The sequence below is a fragment of the Protopterus annectens genome, chromosome 12.part0, assembly GCF_019279795.1.
Source record: "Protopterus annectens isolate FY-2018-M chromosome 12.part0, PAN1.0, whole genome shotgun sequence".
Classification (NCBI taxonomy): domain Eukaryota; kingdom Metazoa; phylum Chordata; order Ceratodontiformes; family Protopteridae; genus Protopterus; species Protopterus annectens.
Window position 1 is genome coordinate 489,516,146 of NC_056746.1, and position 19,480 is coordinate 489,535,625.

A 19,480-nucleotide genomic window follows, 5' to 3' on the forward strand; every position below is an offset into this window, starting at 1 on the left:
ATTCTATTATTTTTTAAATATCTCTTCCTGAGCAGTCTCATATTCAGCCAGCCTTTTCTTCATTTCAACTTCTGATTTTGCAGCTTTATCATCTCATCTGAATATCTGTTTATTTTTTTCCAGCCTTTTGACATGTGTGTTAATATACTTTATCAGCGTTTTGTTTATTTTAACCAGGTCTATATGCAGTTGTCTTATATCTTGCTGTAAGTTATTGGAAGTCATTTCTGAAGGTTGCATTACTTTTTGCTGAACAGCTGCTGAACTTTCCCCAGTCAATGTTTCTTCCTCACTTTTTGTAGCTGATGTTTTCCATGTCTTCTGTATTTCTTTATTCTTGGTATCCAGGCAGTGCACTTACTAGCCACTTACTGAAATTTACCAATAAATGCAAGTTTACTGGCCTTCTCTGCTGAGCTTCTGTTTTCACACTGGGAGAGCTAGAAACAAGCTGTTACTCAGCATCTTGGAAGTTCGAATGTAATACATTTTGTTGTGCATCATCTGGAGAAGTCTCTTTTAAAGTTTGACATTCCTGCCATTAATAGTTTTGATGCCATGAGTGAATCAGCTAAACTTGTTTTGTGTGGCTTCTGAGACCACACAGCAGCTTGACTTTTTTTGTTGGTTATCCATAAGGATCTGAGGCAGAGGATTTTGATGTGTCTTGTAGGATATTAGGTAAGCCTACCAGAGTATTTATTAAGAAATTCCATCTAAGGGTCAGGCAGTGTCCATGGTTTACTTGTATGTCTCATGTTTAAGTACAAACAACACAAACCTTCCCATAAAAAAGACTTTGGATCCAGTAGGAGATTTGTAACTAGCAGGGCCCTCTCCTAACAAATCATATGAATGGACCGTGGTGGGGTTTAAGGCCCTCATATGCCCTTACTTTGCTTTCCTGTTTCTTTTATGACATTGGATGGGAATGCAGATGTTTTCAGGTTTGCTTCGGAGCTGAAGAGTCGTTCACCCTTGGTAGGAAGTTTCTCAATTTTGTCTATAAGAGTCATGTCCTGGTGATGGTAAGCTTCTCTGTTTCCATCTAATTATTTGCTGACAGTCTGTCAGTAGAGCTGAACACCCAGTCCCTTCTTTATGAAGTAGTAGAAAGTGTATCACAGTTGCCGTAAGTGAGGCTTATTTCAACAATTTTTTGGTTGACTTACAGTTTGTATACTTTATTTACAGTACCAAAGTGTATACATCCTTACCAAAATCACTGTTTAGGCCTGTTGCTTTGAGTCAGAATTATTTAAATGAATGCTGTGGAATGTTTATTGACTACTTTGTTTCATCTCTGTGTGGTTAAGAGACAAAGCTTTCAAAGGAATACAGCTGATTTTACTCAGAAAAATCAAATATGTCCTATGGTTTATGCAAGCAATAACACCTGACAGGGTGTGTGTTAATATATAATTAATGCCCGCCCAGGGATGTTATGCGGCATTAGGCCTCTACACCCCTGGAAGGGTGTTAATTATACATTAACACACACCCTGGAGGGCATTATTGTGCTTAGAGAATGGGCTCTGTGTAAAATTGTTGTGTTTTACTTGCTTATTTATTTTTTTAAGTACATTATTTTTTATATATCTTTAATGCAAAATAGTTCCTAGCCCAGTGTTTCAAATTTGCTGTAGTATATCTTAATGGTGTTGGAAGAAGCATTTTACATCAAACATATATAAAAAAATAATAAGCAAGTGAAACAATTTTACACACAGCCCATTCGCTCTCCCATACTCGCACAAAAAAAATCAAACCTTGTATTTATGAAGCAAACACCTTAACTATTATATCAGGGAGGCTAACCCTTAATAGATAATTACAACAGGGTTTACTCAGTCTGTTGGCAGTCTTACTTCAGTGGCCCTGTCCCCATTATGCAGCCCTGTGCAGACTTCATGTCTTTGACTGCATTTATACAGTAGCTGTACAAGGGTATAAGTCTCCCATAATTTCTACATTTGCCTATTGCTGCTGATGGTTCTTACAAGCAAAAAAACTAGAGTCCAATGAATATGCGATTGGTGTATATGCTGTATATAGACAATACCACTTTAATTTATTTATTTTATTTATTTTATTTTACATTTGTTGACCGGGAATGTCTGACTGAGCCAGAGTCCTTTTTCAGCAGAGTCCTGGGGAGAAAAGCTCTCTAGTAATACAAACAAACAAACAAAAAAAAATCACAGTTTTACTAACAAATTAGAAGCTTAATGTGGTGATTCAAGACTAGACTCTGTATACTTGACATTAATACGGTCAAAAAAAAAAGAAACATCAGAAATGCAAAAAATAATTTAAGTAACTAAAACAGTAGCAATCTCTAAGGAGGTTATTGCAGAGAAGGTAAGGAAAATGAAAGTCTAGGGATAATATAGTAATAGGAGGGAGGAAGGAACAGAATAAAGGAAAATGTAGAGATGGTAAGAGGCAGGGAAAGAAATGAATGAGTGTGATAAAGGAAGTAGAGGTAGGTGGAAGGGGAGACCATACAGAGTGGAGTGTAAGAGGTATGTTAGTTAGATGGTTGTATTCAGGGAGGGTAAGGGCAATGGTAGACCCATTGTTGTTTGAAATACTCTTTTAAGGCCAACTTAAATTGTTTGGGATACTTTACAGTTCTGATTTCAAGAGGGAGTTTGTTCCAGGCTATAGAAGGGTGGTAGCTGTATGAATTTTGGGTCTATATTAGAACATCGAAGTGTCAGGTCTTCAAATGTTCTAATATCGACACCTAGTAACAGAAAGTTGAAAATAGCAAATTTTTAGATAACCAAATTCTTTCCTAGGGAAATAATTCGGTTGTCCGTTATTATCGCTTCACTATTTTCAGCTCTGCGGTGGAAAGTTACGGTCGGGTTCAGGTAAGTGTGCAGTTGTGTGGATGTGAAGGTTAAGGTGGGATAGGTGAGTTAGGGTTAGGGCGCAGGTGAGGTGTGTGTGCGATAGTGATGGACCTTGGGGTTAGGGTTTGGGTTAAGGTAAGTGGGTAGATAGTGGTGTATGTACAGTTTAGTGTAGGTTTAGATGTAAGATTTTAGGTGTATGTGTGTGGATTGCTGTGTGTTTGTGTTGTGTGTATGTGTTTTGGAACAGCAAATTTTTTCCCTAGGAAAAAATTAGATGTTCTAAATTTTCGGGTCACTAGGTGTCGATAGTAGAACAATTGAAGACCTGCAACTTCAATGTTCTAATACAGACCCTGAATTTTGACCTGATTTAGATTTGGGTTTATAAATATCTAATAGATCAAGGGATAAACCCCTGAGATTTCTTGCAGGGGAATAGTGAAAGATGAGAGAAGGCAGGGCTGGACAATAGGCTGGCTGATACAAAATTGAGTGTTTGGTTTGGAGCTGTGAGAACAGGTGAAAGTGGGGTAGTTCAAGTCAGTTTAAGTGTTTCAGGCGTAGACAGTGATGGGATTTATAGGTTTGTTGAGCAGCAAATCTAACTATATTGTGGTATGTTGACTCAAGCTTGGTTAGTAGAGAGGAGTTTAGATTAGTGAGAATTTGGGAGCAATATGTTAAGCAGGGTAGAATGTAAGTGTGTGTAAATGTGATTCTAGCTTCATGGGTGAGAAATTTTTTGTTTTTGTATAGGAGTCCTAATTTCTGATGATTTTTCTTGATACAATTATTAATGTGATGATCGAATTTTAGCTGATCATCAATGTTAACACCGAGGAGTTTTGTGCTTGATTCAGCTACAATAGAGGTGTTGTTAAGTGACATTATAGAAAAGGAAGATTTGATATGGTTAACTGTTTTGGGGAGAAAGAGTGGTAATTTTTTTTTTTTTTTAGGGTTGAGGATGAGCTGATTGTTAGAGAGCCATGTCTCTACTGAATTAAAGGAAGACTGGGTGGCAGATAAGAGTTCAGATGGAGAATTACCTATGGTGATGACTGTAGAGTCATCAGCGTATTGAACTATGGAAGAATGTGGACAGGAAGAATAGAATAAATTGGTAAGGATATTAAGTAGTGGCCTGAGAATGGACCTTGAGGGACACCTGTTTTTACTGGAAGGGGAGTAGATAGTGCAGAGTGCCATCTGACTGATAGCAGTCTGTCTGTGAGATAACTAGAGAACCATACTACAGTGTCATGGAAGAAATTAAGATCAGACAATTTGTTCAGTAACAGAGGGTGATAAACAGCATCAAAGGCCTTTGAGAAATCAAGGAATAGACAGGAGATACGTTTATGATCATCTCTGGCTAAAGAAATAATGTTGAGGAAGGAGAGAAGAGCAGTAGTGGTGCTATGTTTTGGTCAGAAACCATGCTGTGTAGGAGTGAGTAGTTTTTCCTGTAAGAGGTGTTGTATAACTTGTGTGTGTGCATTTCTCTAAGACTTTGGGGAGAGGGGAGAGAATAGCAATAGGTGTGAAATTTGAGATTTCAGAGGAGTTACCTCCTTTGTGAATGGGTATAGTATAGAATTGTTTCCAGATAGATGGGACTTTAGATTCAGAGATAGAGCTATTGATAATGATAGATACAGGCAGGACAAGAGAGTGAGCAGCTGCCTGGAGAAAGTATGATGAGATGTTGCCAGCGTTTACAGAGCATGATTTTAGTCTAGAGAGCAGAGTTTTTATGTAGGAAGTGGGGACAGGTTTGAGGGAGAAAGTCTTAGGTGAGTTAACAGTAGAGGAAGTCTCTTGGCAGCTGGGAGGAGTAGTGTTAGAGAGGTTAGGATTAAACTGTATGGATATAGATTCTATGAAGTAGGTGTTGAAGATGTTGGCAGTTTTGTCTGGTGATTTGTCAGGAGATGGGTTGGGTGAGGTAGGATTGCCAGGATGTAGTATTTGGTTTATTACATTCCAGAATTTTTTGTCTTTATTGATGAGTTGTTTTACCTGATTTCTTTATTTTTTGTATCTTTGTAGGTAGACAGTGTCTGTAGATTGTAACCATGTTTTCCAGGATCTATCTCTGGCTTTGATAAGGGTGCGAGTAGCTTTTGATTGCCAGGGGGATAGGTTTGCTTTTATCCTTATTTTTCTAAGTGCTAATAAGATAAACTACATTCTTGGCTAGGCTTGTAAGGGCCTCAGGGCCATTAGCCTAGTAACTTCCTGTGATCCCACAGTGATCTGCATTTCAGGTGATAAGGGGTCTACATCACCTTGTTGAAGGCCGACAATATCAAAGCTGATATTTTTGGCACTAAAATGTCAAAAGCGAAAGTCATTGTGCATGTAAACGGAAATTTTACCGCAATGTAGTGCAATCTCGGAGTTGGTATATTTAAGTAGCGGGGGATGTGGGGGGTGCAGAGGGGCTTGCCCCCCTGCATAGAGCAATTTGTGTTGCGTTTGGGTGGGGGTTTTTTGTGTATGTTTGATGTTTGGGGGTTTCGACATTTTCGTGTCGATTATTACACTGTCGACGGTTTGAGTTTTTGACAGCATAATATAAACGCGGTGATAAGCCCTTGCTTCTACAGAGATCTTGGTTTGAATATAAACCTGCATGAGGCCAAACCATACATCTTGTGTCTGTATGTTATTTACTTGACATCAAGATACTACATGGTAACAAGACAGAGAAATATCTGTCATAACTGAAGAAATTTGTCCAGAAAGTGAAGAAATTACTAGTTATTTCTTTTCTTTAATCACAGTTCTTAAGTAGGAATGCCCAACTAAGAGGTCCTGTTTTCAGTTGTGTGCCAGAGAGAAAATCTCCAGACATAACATGCAATAATACTTTTTATATTTGAAACTACAGAATTTTCAGTGGAAAGTATGGCTAATGCCCCCCACACACACACACACACACACACACACACACACACACACACACACACACACACACACACACACACACACACACACTCTCTTTCTGCTTTCATGCATGCATTCACGCACACATCCAGACAGAAACATAAACACACACTTTTCTGTTTCGCTTGATCGATTACTTGCTCTTTCTCACACACACACACACACTTTATTTTATTTTTTTTTACACTCACTAAACAGCAAAAGTGCTGCTTAGCAAGGGTAAAATAATCTCTCTCGCTTGCTGTCATTTTCACTGACATGCACATATACACAAACGCAGACATAAACACACGCACACACACATACACCTTTTTTTTTTAGTTGTCTTCTTTTTTAAATTTTAGACTAGTTAAACAGCAAAAGCGCTGCTTAGCTAGTGTAAAATATTTGCAGGTGTTCTGTTTTTCTCAATCCAAGCTCCACAGCAGCAGTTTCATTTTTCACTGGGCATTACTTGTGCATTAATACCCTGATAGAGAACACTCATTCTCCAATCAGGGTACTGAACACTCATTCTCCAATCAGGGTACTGATGTACTGTAAACCCATTCTCTAAAAAGTATTAATTGTTATGCTCAGGGACAGAATTATTATATGTTTGTTATCAATTACAGTTTTGAACTATGAGTCTATAAATTTCATTCTGAAATTGGTTATTTTTGTTTATGTCAATGTGGAGATTTTGGTAGAACAGCTTAATTTTATTCATGCAATGACTGTTTGATACGACATTCCCTTCAGTTTAGTGTCACTGTATTACTCTATTCCTACATTTATTCATTCATTCTGCAGTTACCAGTTTAAACTAGTGCAGGGTCACATGGTAACCTGCATCTATTGAATTATTTGATATTGAAAGCAAACCATGTGTATTATAATGTGTATGGCATGTTTATTTAACATAGCAATGTTTATTTGAAATGTTAAAAAAGCTGTTTTGCCATGATTTTGACTTGCTGAACTTGTTTGACATTTCCTTTAATGTTTTGTGTATTAATGCTTCTTCTTCTTTTTGTATATTTAAATGTATTGTATTTAGTATATTCAGCTTTTTCCTAAACTTTTGTGTAAACTTTATTAGTTTGAATTTCATGAATTTTGTAAAATTGCTTTATATTTATTTAGTTACCTTTTATTGAGTGGCTTAATCCTGCTAAGTATGGCCAGCCTCTTTTCAAGGGAGAATATTTGTACTGAGTAGGAGTAATTTGGCCAGGGCAGTGGGAAACTCTCCTGTACTGCTCAGCAAGTGGCATGGGATCCTTTGCATCCACCTAATCTCCCAACAACTCAGGCAGATGGAACCTTGATTTAATGTCTTATCCAAAAGACAACCCAAAGGAGTGCAGCAACCCTCTCCTTGTAACTCACTACTCTCTCTCTCTATATATATATATATATATATATACGTATGAATTTATAAATTTGTGTTTGTTAACCAGTAGATGGATTGGTCCTCGGACCCTTTTCAGTTACAATCCAGGAAAATAAATCAAACTCTCTGAAAATAATAGGCAGTAAAGTAATTATTGAAACACAGGTTTACATTCTTGAAATTAACTTAATAAAGATTACAGTGAAAGGATCACATTCTGTAGACATGCATGGAAAACTGTTTTAAGATCACAGATATAGAAATAAGTATAATTAAAACAGCAGTATTAGAAACACAGTACAATTTAAGATCACAAGAAATTGTCCAGTCTTGCAAGTACGTACAGTGAACATTTTACAATATGTAGAAAGTGTAAACACTATATAAGATCAGAAAATGTAGAACTCCACATATTTCCATCTGCATAGTAAGAGAACAGAAGATGATGTTTAATGTCAAAAATTATGAATAGACATATTTATAAGAGCCTAGCCAGTCAAGAAATTCAATACTGGTAGCACAAATTTTATATGGTAAAAAATAACAGTATATCTTGAAGTGGGTAAGTTAAGAATAGCTGTAAGAAAAAGCATATCAAAAGTTAATCAGTAGAAACTTGGAAAACAGAGAAGCCTTCTGAATGTGTAAATTAAGGCATTAAACAGGATTTAAATGTGAAGCTTGATGTCACTCTATGGAGATGTTTGAACTATTGTAAACTGATGTGTGTGTGTGTGTGTGTGTGTGTGTGTGTGTGTGTGCGCGCACTCACATTTAAGTGAACAGCTTTGTAATTGTTTATCCACTGCAGAGTCTGTCTGATGTGTTTATTTAGCAGTATTAATGTTTATTATGTCCCATTTAAGGGATATTGCTCCTGAAGTGCAGTGTCATGTACTTTACCAGGGTCTTGCCTGTTTGTCTGCATGGGATAATTGTTGATATGTTATTGTTTTGTCTCTTAGATGAAGTACTTAAGTGCTGTGTCTTTTGAGACTGCAACATATTTACTTAACAATGTAGATATAGCCAAGCAAAAGAGCAAGTTAAACTCATTGGCATGTGAATTCAGAAATGTTCAGATTCAGAATATTTACAATAACGTTTATTGAATCTTGTATTTCAGATTTAACTTTACCCTAAGACATATGGATATAACCTGTGAAGCATACGATCATTTCCGATCTTGTCTGAATGATCTTGAACACATCACAGATGGTAAAACAAAATTTACTGTGGAGTCTGTTCCCATCACCTTTCCACAGCACCTTGATTATGAACGCTTTGAGCATCTGGTGAGTGAGTTGGTGGTACTGGTTTAACACAGCCTAAAGTATAGCACAGTTTTCCTAGTGTATATTCAATATACTGTGGTGCATTATATTTCATTGAGATTTTGCCATGTCATCATCTTTTCATGGTATGGTCGTGGTAGTGATGTAGTCAAGGCCATGTAACCATTTGAGGTTTTGTGTTAACTTATTTATACTGAATCTGACACTTGACCTTAGTTTGATGGGTAATTGCTGTTGTAGCGTGGAAATATATATTGAAAATTGGAAGGCAACTGTTAGTTGATTTAAGTTTGCAGACATGCATTGGGGGCATAAATGTTATGACCTGACAAATTTGTTTTTGGCTTTATACACTGGTAAAATTAATTTTTAAAGTATGGGATTCAAACCTAGGCATAAGGGACAAAACATGTTCTTCCACAACAGTGGATTTCCATCTTTGTCAGAAGAAGTGCTGCTCACACATAGTCAATAATCATTCATAAATATAGGGGGCAATTTGAGGTCTTACAGATATATGTGTGTGACCTGACAAGTTTCTTGTATATAGCTCCAGTTGTGTATGTGTCTTATTTAATTGTGAAGGCCATCCAAGTCCAGATAACAGAATCATACTTACAGAAATATAGTAGACAGTATAACCTCAGTCATACATCTGAAAACACAGTAAGGGTCTCTTATCCCTCATACATATAATTCATATCAGCTCCACTATCATAAGTGAGAGCGAATATAATGGGAAATGGAATAACAGTATAAATGTGTGGAATATCTTGTATTAAAACCCAGGACCATGTGTATGACAGCCCTACACTTGCACCTGTTGCCATAAGAATGTTGAAATAATACTTGTATATTTTTTCACTTCATTGCTATAAACTACACTATCACAACAGTGAAATAGGTTGCACACCCTGTACTAGACCTCAGGACCATCTGTATTCCAGCCCTACACTTACACCTGTTGCCACAGGACTACTTACATGACAATTCCATAATTTCCTACTACTTTCTTAAGTTCTCTGTGTTAATCACTGTGCAACACCACTTACTGTGTTTGCACATTGCCCAACAGATGTATTGAATGTATCTGTCTTCAGTGATCTTGTAAACAGTAGCGCAATATCGCTTAGCAGCATTGTGCGATGGAAAACAAAAACTGCAACAATGTATCTTTTTTGACATTTACACTTTTACAGATGCCTTGTCTGAAGGTGTTCTGTCTGCTTCCTGGGTGGGCCACTAGTCTGGGTTTGAGCACTGCTAAGCGTTGCACAAATGAGGTAAGCACAGCCAAACCTCACATTCATTTTATCTGTTTCTCTTGTTTGTGCAAAGCCTCACATTGTACAAACACTGGTCAAAAAAATTATAAGGGACAAGTAGTTGAAAGAAAGAAAAGCAACCTATGAAATAAACACTACAAATTGTTTTTTAGTATACATGAAATATTTATACATAGGTCTGGAGTTGAACTCTCACTCCAGTGAACCTTCAGAACACAGTAAGGGTGCCTTATCCCTCTTTGCCACACAAATAGCTTTGCAGCCAGGCACTAAAATCTTTTTGCTTACAACCAACTGGCACATCATCCACAGTGCTAAGAAACCATAGAACAGTTATTTGTATATGTATTAATTTTGGATGTAGTGCACTGAGTGATTACACAACCATTTAGGACTATTGCTTGCAAAAATGCAGCTCTGTCTTACCTCTCTGTGTTTGTTGCTAATTCTTTTCTTATTTAACCAGTAATTTGAGTCATGCAGTTGGTAAGGCATTCTATATCATTGTTCTTAAAATGTGTGAGGATATTAAATGGTAATAGTATACAGCTGTCAAGAAATGAAGGGGGGATTGGATGTTAATGAACAGAAATTGTGAATGAACAGAAGTTGTGAATTGTGTGTTACTTCCTTATATTTCCAACTCTGACAAAATTACTTCTACACTTTGTAAGTCTAACCTGACACACCCACTGGAGGTAGGGCAGTCTGCATTGCTGTTGTATATTCCTTCTCCCTAACAGTAATCATCCACAGTTGCAATCCATTAGCAACAAACACTGAGGGAGTGTTTGCACTATGTTTACATCTGCTGCAAAGAGCCAAGTGTTTGGGATTCAGCAATTCTAATGTAGTCACACCTCATTTGCATCTTCACCATACTCACAGCCCTGAATCTACATCATAAAAAGGCAACCACGTAACTAGGGAACCTGAAGGTGAGGAGACTTGTTTATGTGGAGAACACGGAAGAGGCTATTACTTTGGGATATATCTGCACAGTAGACTACTGAACTTGAAAAAGTATAATTGTATTTTCAGTTATATACTGCATTTGCTGATATGTCATTAGAAAAAATCTGTTGAATATTATATTAATTAGCAAATGCCACTTTTATCTGTATGCATTACTTAGAAGTGTACTGATGACATGGCATGTTTGTTAGGGCATTTCACAGGTATACATGATTGGCAAAAGGCTTGAAATGTTCTGTGTTAAATCTGTAGACATTTCAGGGACTGTTGGTTTGATAGTACTTTTAACATTTCATTGATGATTTGTTCGCAAAATGTGGCATTTGCCTGTTTTTTGGAGGTAGGTGAGCAAATATGCATTTCTCTTTTGGCACAGACATGGATATGTTGCTATTGTCACTCCCCTTCTTTTGAATCCAGCCTTGCATGTGAATGTAATATGTTACAACCACACAATTCCTGTTGTTCATATTTCAATTATCTAGACTGTTTTATGTTTCTCCAGTGGGTAATAGTGAAGTGCTACCGTTTCTGTTTTATCTGGAAACACACTTTTTGTTTAGTTATATGATACATGTGTGTATTATCCTTCTGTTTTGGTTTAGGTCACCTAGAACTATGGCACCCAGGCATCTCAGTCCTCACCCCCCCCTTCAATGACCCTGAGAATCAGTTCATTATGGAAGCTTTTAGGCGACATGGTGCCTTTCTGCTTGAGAGGGGACATGGAGATATGTCAGGCAGAATGTAAATTTGGCAGCAGATAGTTGCAGATGTGAATGCAGTAGGTGGCCACAGCAGGACATGTGATCAGGTTCACCATAGGGCCACTGACATGATCTCATCTGCACAGAGGAGAGCAGTTGTAGTGGCCTGTGATCAGATAGGTACCAGGGAGGCCTGCTAGAGAGAGACACCACAAACAGCAAATAAGAGTTCCTGTCCACTGTTAGGGATCCAGACAGCTCACAAGAAAGTGCAGAACATCATGTCCTTGACATTGGTGCTACTGTTTCAGGGACAGCGAGTATGTCCTAGGAGGACCTTCCAGGGAGGCTTGTGTATCTTAATTTTTAAATACTGCTATATAGTAAAATATTTACAGCAATACATTAGTTCTGTTTAACAAGAAATTGGTTGGGGTGGAATTGCAGTTTGCTCCAGTTAATAACAACACATTCTGATTGATTGCATATGGGCTTAGGTTGGACTTGTCATCCAAGTTCTTGTTGAAAGTATAGTTAATGGATATATACAGGGAAAAACATTTTACCCCCCCGTGTTACTGTTAATTGTGATGATGTCCTTACCTTTTCCATAACTTCTTCCAGGACCATCCAGTACAGGGAGCCTACAGTCGTCTGTACATGGTAAGCTAAACATTTTTACGTCAGTACTGATGAGCAGTTAAAAGAAATATTTAGTTTATGATGTTGTTGTCAGGACTGTTGTGTGTATTGCTGCACTGTCTGAAATAGTGGCACCACTGTTAGTTTGTTAGCATATATTGGACTATAGTAGTATAGGTATGAATTTTTTTTGTGTTTGTTGCTTATTATCAAACATTATCCTGACAGAGGAAGTGCGGGACCTCTACCACCTGATGTCAGAGTATCAGTAGACTCTGATGATGATGGTGGCCAAATAGAGGAACAGTCGGGGGTGCAGAGATTGAATCTGACAGTGAGGTCAACATTCAGCCATCCAGTGTAATTCCATTGGACACAACCTACACAGTCCAGTGAGCCCTCAGATATTGGACAGGTAGGGGGTGATACACTTTATCAGGGAAGTGTGCTTACTGTGGCTTCAGTGTCTGTTGACTCTAGCCATAGCCAAAGTGTGAGCAAGGTGCCACTCAGGACAATTGTTAGGGGTAGTAGGAAGAGGCCTGCTGTCCATCCTACACCTGATCCAGTTGCTCTTACTGTGCTACTCAGCATATGTTTAGGGCCATCGTGGAGGCACAGGCACATTCACATTGGTCCTCCAGATAAATGCTTAGGGTTGTAGTTGTGGCACAGGCTGACATGCATGACTGCCTCCATCTTGTTGCAGATTCAGTGGGTCAGATGAATGACACTGATGGAGTGTCTGATGGGAGGGGAATGTCATCCTCTTCGGTGTAGGTCAACCACATCATCTGCTGTTAGCCAATGTAGCTGAGCCCGATCATGCACCCATAGTGGTAGTACTTCCACTGCTCCATCAATGGTTGAGCTATCTACACCCAGACATGTCAAGCCATGGGGTCATGGTCCTGGGCTCCCTCGTGAGGAGAGCTCATCCAGCAGACATCATTCACATTCAGGTAGCATCACTGCATCTGACTGTGGGTGTGGAGATGCTTGTGCACCTCCTTGCAGAGCCAGTTCTCATGGTTGGGTGTGACAACAATGAATTGCCACCTCTACCATGCATGGCTCATAGCTGTCTGACATACCAAGACATAGAGCTAGCACAGAGTTTGGCTGTGTTCATGCAGACACTGACACACCAATTTCACCTGGAAGACCCATACAGACACCCACACAACAGTTACATTGTTCAGCCATGAAGCTTAAAGCTGATTTTGTCTCACTGATCATTTGTTTCTTTGTCCAAATATCTGCCTGCTTCTCTTTCTTACTCATACACATTCAGCGACCTTTTGTGTCAGACTAGGCTTCCTGCCCCCCCCACATAACACCCTGTGCAAGTGATAACTGTGCCATATCCCTGTTTTCTATCTTTTGGATTCAGGGATACATATCATTTGCGTCTGATGCTCAGGGTGCATAGCTGACTTAATGCTTAGTAAATCTGCATTTATATCTTTGACTTATAATTGGTCTTAGAAAGAGAGTTGATAGCATCGAACATTTTTTTGCATCAGTATTGTTAATGATCTTGTTAAGGTTGTGAAGTTTGAAACTGAAATGTGTCTCATTACTTTCTAACTTCTCTCTCTAATGATTTTCCAGTACAAATGTATGTTGCTAAACCAAGGACATTCAGTGACCTTTTGAGAGGTATGACTATGCAAATCTTTGATGCCTGAGGCCTACTTCTTGATGTAAGTCACATAACTCTCTGCTGTCACATATTGGAGTCATATCTGTACAAATCACCCAACTTTTACTTGCTTACACTTCCAAGTAACAACATGCAAGGATATGCCATTCATTAGTATTATTACACAATACACTCCAGGTTCAACACTTCCCTTGTAAATCCAGCAGTTACAACAGTTTTAGTTCAGGGCTGAAACTGTCTGACACTAGGAGTATACAGACATTACATGGGTAGGTAAATGTTGTGGACGATGTCTGACATCAAGGTTACTATATGTATGTGTGTAGGAGGAAGGTTTTAGCCCCTTAGGTGGTGAGTAAGTGTGCTATGCATTGCCTCTTAGTCAATGCGAGGGCATATTGGGCCCACCTACTTCTGCCTACACCCATAGTAGCTGCTATTTCCCTCTCTGACTCCTCACCTGCATGTGGCTGTGGTGACCTTGCCATTGGTGGTGGGATGTGTGCCCCTTCCCCTTGTTGGTCCTGCTGAAGCTGTTTTCTCATGATGATACTGTGTAGCATGGCACATACAATGAATATGTCCATACATGTATGTGGATTGTACTGCAGTTTCCCCAGATGTATCTAGGCACTGGAACTGCGACATCAGCAGCCCAAACACATGCTCTATTATATTTTTGGCTTTAGCATGTGCCTCAGTATTGCATTCTTCAGCAGGTGTGTGTGCATTTTGGATGGGCGTCATCAGACATGGTTCCAGTGCATAACCTGCATCTCCCAGTAAATGACCCTATGTGATATTCCCCCTAGTGAACATCTGATATAAATGGGAGGTGTGCCACATATGCCAGTTGTGGTAACTACCTGGGTTGCCAGCACACATGCTTAAGATGATTCCCTTGGAATTACACATGACTTGGCAGTTAATAGAGTGGAAGCCCTTTCTATTTGTGTAGAGCCTTCCCTGTTCTGGGTGGTGCCTTAATTTCTGTGTGTGTGCAAGCTATGGCTTCCAGTACTTCAGAATACTGTGCTATGGGGTAGAAGTCCTGCATATTTCTGGCCCTGTCCTCAGGAGTGTGGGGAAAATGTATGTGGTCACTGGCATGTTAGAACACAGCATTCAGGAATCGACAGAGGATCCTGCATACTGATACCTGTGACACCCCCAGCATGTCCCCTGTTGATCTCTGAAAGATATCTGTAGCTAAAATTCCAAATGTAACACATACATTTGTCTCCACTGGTATGGTTCCCCTCAGTTTGCCCTGGCTCTAAGTTGAGGAGGACAAAGGCTGCAGAGTTCCTGTAGTATGTCTCTATTCACCCTGTAGTGCTCTACAATTTCAATGTCATGCAGACTGTGGTAAGGTAAACAGGGTTTGAAAACTCTTCTTCTTGGCCTTGGTCTATTAGCAGCAGCATAGACTTCAGCCTGTTGCACATACACATCAATTAAAGCAACAGCAGCCCCTAACATTGTTATTGTGTAGACTCTTTTCTGTGGTTGTATTCCAGTAGGTTTTAAAACTCACAGGGGAAAACCAGCACTGAGTCTACACTGTTGCTTTATAGCTTGTTGAATAGCTCCTCCATCTTGGATTGGTTGATTAACATACAATTCAGCTGCTTATGCTGCAATTAGCATGCCACGGTGTCTACCTTGTTTGCTTGAATCTAAAACAGTGCACTATCATGTGTAAACAGGCTATGTCAGCTTTACTGAATCTGGCCAAATTGTGTTTTGTTAATTATGGCATCTGTTTTAGTGACATTTTATATTACAACTGGTGTATCATAGCAGTCAGGAAATTTCTGTTACCATGCTCAGATACTTAAAATCATTCATATAGTTTGATTACTTTTATATGAAGGAAAATTTGTCTATGTCACAAGTGGTAATTCAATAAAGGTGTTTGAAAAAAACATCATATAAATTATCTAGCAGATTGAGAAAGCATTTCAACAAATGGGAAAATTTAGGGAAGTTGTTTACAAATTGATTATGGTCTAAATATAAATATCTGTAAATGAATCATTATTGTAAAACCCATTTCTGTTTTGAAGCACTGGGTGTCTGTTTTCCTAATTACTTACTGTTTAATTAATGCTCTCCATAGTTGTAACTCTTGTATTTGACAAGTTAGTTCAGTTAAATTTGCTGCAGTCTGAAATTTCGTGTATAGTCAGGTACTGTTTTAATTTATTTTTTATACGTGTACCCCTCCCCAAAACAACAATTACAACAATAAACCAGTTCACCAGTTTATTTAACAAACAGTAAACAAGTAATATAAAAATCTCATAAACAGAATAACATTTTATATATTTTTACAATCAGGGCAGCGTTGACCCAGTCACCAGTATTAAAACAGTAGTGTTAAACCTCTCATTGTATTATCCCATGCCAAACCTGAGCAGTTTGACACTGTCCACTCCAATTTTCTTAAACCAATCCACTAAAAAAGGGTAAAAGAGGGGCCTCCTTCCAAAACACCTATAAACTACACCCACCATTCCACCCTGCACCACTTCCAACCCTTATCACAACAATAAAAAGAAAAAGGCTGGGAAGGATGGGTGTATTCCAAACCTCCACATCAAAGAGACCAAACCATTACCAACAAAGCCTTATATAATCCTCCTCCTCCCAAACTAACCATTTCACTACTCCTGCCTCATTACGCCCTTCCTAACCACACTAAAATTTAACCCTCTCCTCCATTCTTAAACCTAAAACAAACAAATAGGCATATTATGTGCAAATACGTCTGCTCCACAAATTACATTTGGCCGAATACCCGTGCACAACACAGTAGCACCAATAATTTAGTGAGATCTGTTTAACATTCGGTAAACAGTACACAAGTAATACTGCAATTATGGCAGACATCAGTAAAATAGCATTATATATATTTTTGCAATCATAGCAGTGTTGACCCACTTACCACTATGAAAACAGCAGTGTTAAACATCTTACTGTATTATCCCATGCCAAACCTGAGCATTGTACCACAACCCACTCCAATATTTTTAAACCAGTCCACAAAGAAAGGGAGAATAGGGGGTCATCTTCCAAGTTCCCTCTAAAACCACCCGCCACACTGTATTACAGGCTTTTCCCCATTTTTGATCTAAACAAACAGACTTGATACTTTTGCAGTATTTCTTTTAATAAAATGGCCAAATTCACATTAAGCAAACTATGACCATTATGGCTCAAATGTACCCCATCTACTCTAAACAATGCAGAATCCCAGTCTACAAACTCGTAATAAGACAAAACCTCAATATTCAGTGCAGTAGCCACCCTATGATTAACAAAGTGACAAGCTCACAAGCTCACGCAATACTGTTAAAAATAATGAGCATGCTGCTACACCAATCTAAGTATTATCTCGGGCCACACAAACCATATACTTGCCCATCTGTGCTAATAATCTCCTGTTAGGTACCACGCCAAGATCATACCCCTAATTGTACCAACACTAACCTAATTTCAGCTGAAGACCATTGCTCTTTAAAATTAACTACCAGCCACATCTATACACAACCTCTAATTGTCTTGCCAAAAAGATATCCCAGTAAAATCCTCTAAAAAACATAACTAAACATCCACATCCTGTTTAACCAATCTCGTCACCAACACCCAGTGATGCTGTTGTGCACAGATAAAACATGCTACGTTATCAAATCCAGGAAACAAGCTTCTTAAAACAACAAGATTCATATAATGCATGCATCAATATTCAAAGTTGCTACAGTTATAAATACACAGCATGAACAAAAACATATAGCAGCAGAAACAAACATTTAAATAAAAAACATCAGCTACTCACTTTATACTTTTTAAAATAAACCAGTAAATGCACAGTATTTCACTCACTCATTACTGTCTGTGTCTTCCTCCATTGCCAGCTTCACAAAGGAACTAAAGCATACTGCATCATCAAGTTCAGAGAGTGAGCTCTTAAAGCAACAACACTCACATATTGCATGCAACAGGACCAGTCAGAATTGCTGCAGTAATACATGCACAGTATAAACAAGCCCCAGAATGAATCCTACAGTCATAGTCACACCGATATATAAAATACATAAATAGTAAGAACAATAAAAGAAAAAGTGAGGCAGCCTATTTAGGTATACCACTCTTATTCAAAACCAGCTTGATGGAAACTACCCCATTGAGCCCCGATCATCTCTAAGCTTAAGGATCCAGCGAAGCTCTGCTTCTTCCATCTTATTCTCAATGTCTCCTAACCTGACACTGGTTCCTACACTTTCAATGACCCTAAATTTAAAAACCTGATTACCTTTATTAGCCAACACATATCTAGATATAGCACTGTTATTGCTTCCTGTGCGTATACTGTAGAAGTGCTCTCGTAGATGTTCTCTTAAAGCACGTCCCATCTTGCCCACATAAAATCTTTAACAACAATGACACTGCACTAAATAGACTATGTGCCTAGTAACGCAAGTGGCCCTAGGAGTGAACTTATATTCCTTACAGGTATCCGGATGTAAGAATGTGTCCGCAGTTTTATGTTGGCAAAAACCACACTGGCTGCAAGCGAGTGTACCAGCCGGCCCACCTGGGCTCTTAACTATCCTATCTGGATAGCACAACAATCTTTTCAATGACATACAGTTCTTATAACAGAAATGGGAGATATCCCCCACCACTCTAACAATCTTTTCTTCCGTCATCAACAATGACCAGTGTGTCTCAAAAACTTTTTTGATCTTATCAACATTATTAGTGTAAAACATCAGGACTCTCACAACAGTTTCATGTTACTCTTCATGAATAGTTTGATCTATATTACTAGAAGTAGGTCTATCAGAAAAATATGGTTTAGCTCATCCCTCACGCACCCCATCCAACTTGTATAAGTATAGGGGTAAAATCTGAATGTCTATAATCCCGGTCACTCAAATCTTGACACAAAGTATCTCTACCTTGCCTGTAACTTTCCTCAGTATTGTGTAATCTGGACATCCTTATCCCCTGCCCCTTGACTATGTTATTAAATATCCATTTTGAATGCATACTTTGCCTATGTAGCATCGTGTTCTTATAGCAGTCCTTTCTATACAGACCTGTGTTAATATGAGACCCTCCATCCTTGGTAACATGCACATCTAAGAATTCAACAGATGTATCAGAGTACTTCAAAGTGAATCTCTAAAATTCACTAGATGTATGCAATTCCTCAACAAATTCATGTAAGCTATCAGCCATACCCCTCCAAAGCAAAGAAAATATTGTCAATGAAACGGCAATAGAATAACACATTCCGATCAAACATTTCCATGTTAAGTACCACATCCATTTCCCATTGAGCCACTACTGTATTTGCATAGCTATTGGCACAACACATGCCCATTGCTATGCCATGTTTTTGTATGTAGTAGCCATTTTCAAAGACAAAGGCATTACTGTCCAGAACCACATCCATGAAAGTACAAATTAAACCAACAAGTTTCTGTCCATACTGACTATGATTGAGCAGATACTTACGTAAATATTCACCACCTTGCAAATTCGGTACAACCGTGAACAATGACACATCACCCATTGTCACTAGTAAACACTCACTCAACCCACCATATGATTTCATAAAATCAAACAGATCTTGTAGGAACTGCTTAGTGTCCCTTAACACAACCATTGACTTGTCTAATATAGGTCTCGCATGTTTTTCAACAA

The 19,480-nt window shown here is 38.5% G+C and overlaps 1 protein-coding gene across 4 annotated transcripts in view; it reads left to right on the forward strand.

The window, feature by feature from the left end:
• The window catches only part of METTL22 (methyltransferase 22, Kin17 lysine), a 937,139-nt gene that overhangs the window by 833,898 nt on the left and 83,761 nt on the right, over nt 1-19,480 (forward strand). For all 4 annotated transcript variants that reach the window (XM_044089598.1, XM_044089595.1, XM_044089596.1 and 1 more), the window contains one exon: nt 8,318-8,486. In XM_044089598.1, the coding sequence (XP_043945533.1) occupies nt 8,318-8,486 (169 nt within the window). The remainder of the gene's footprint in view (nt 1-8,317; nt 8,487-19,480) is intronic.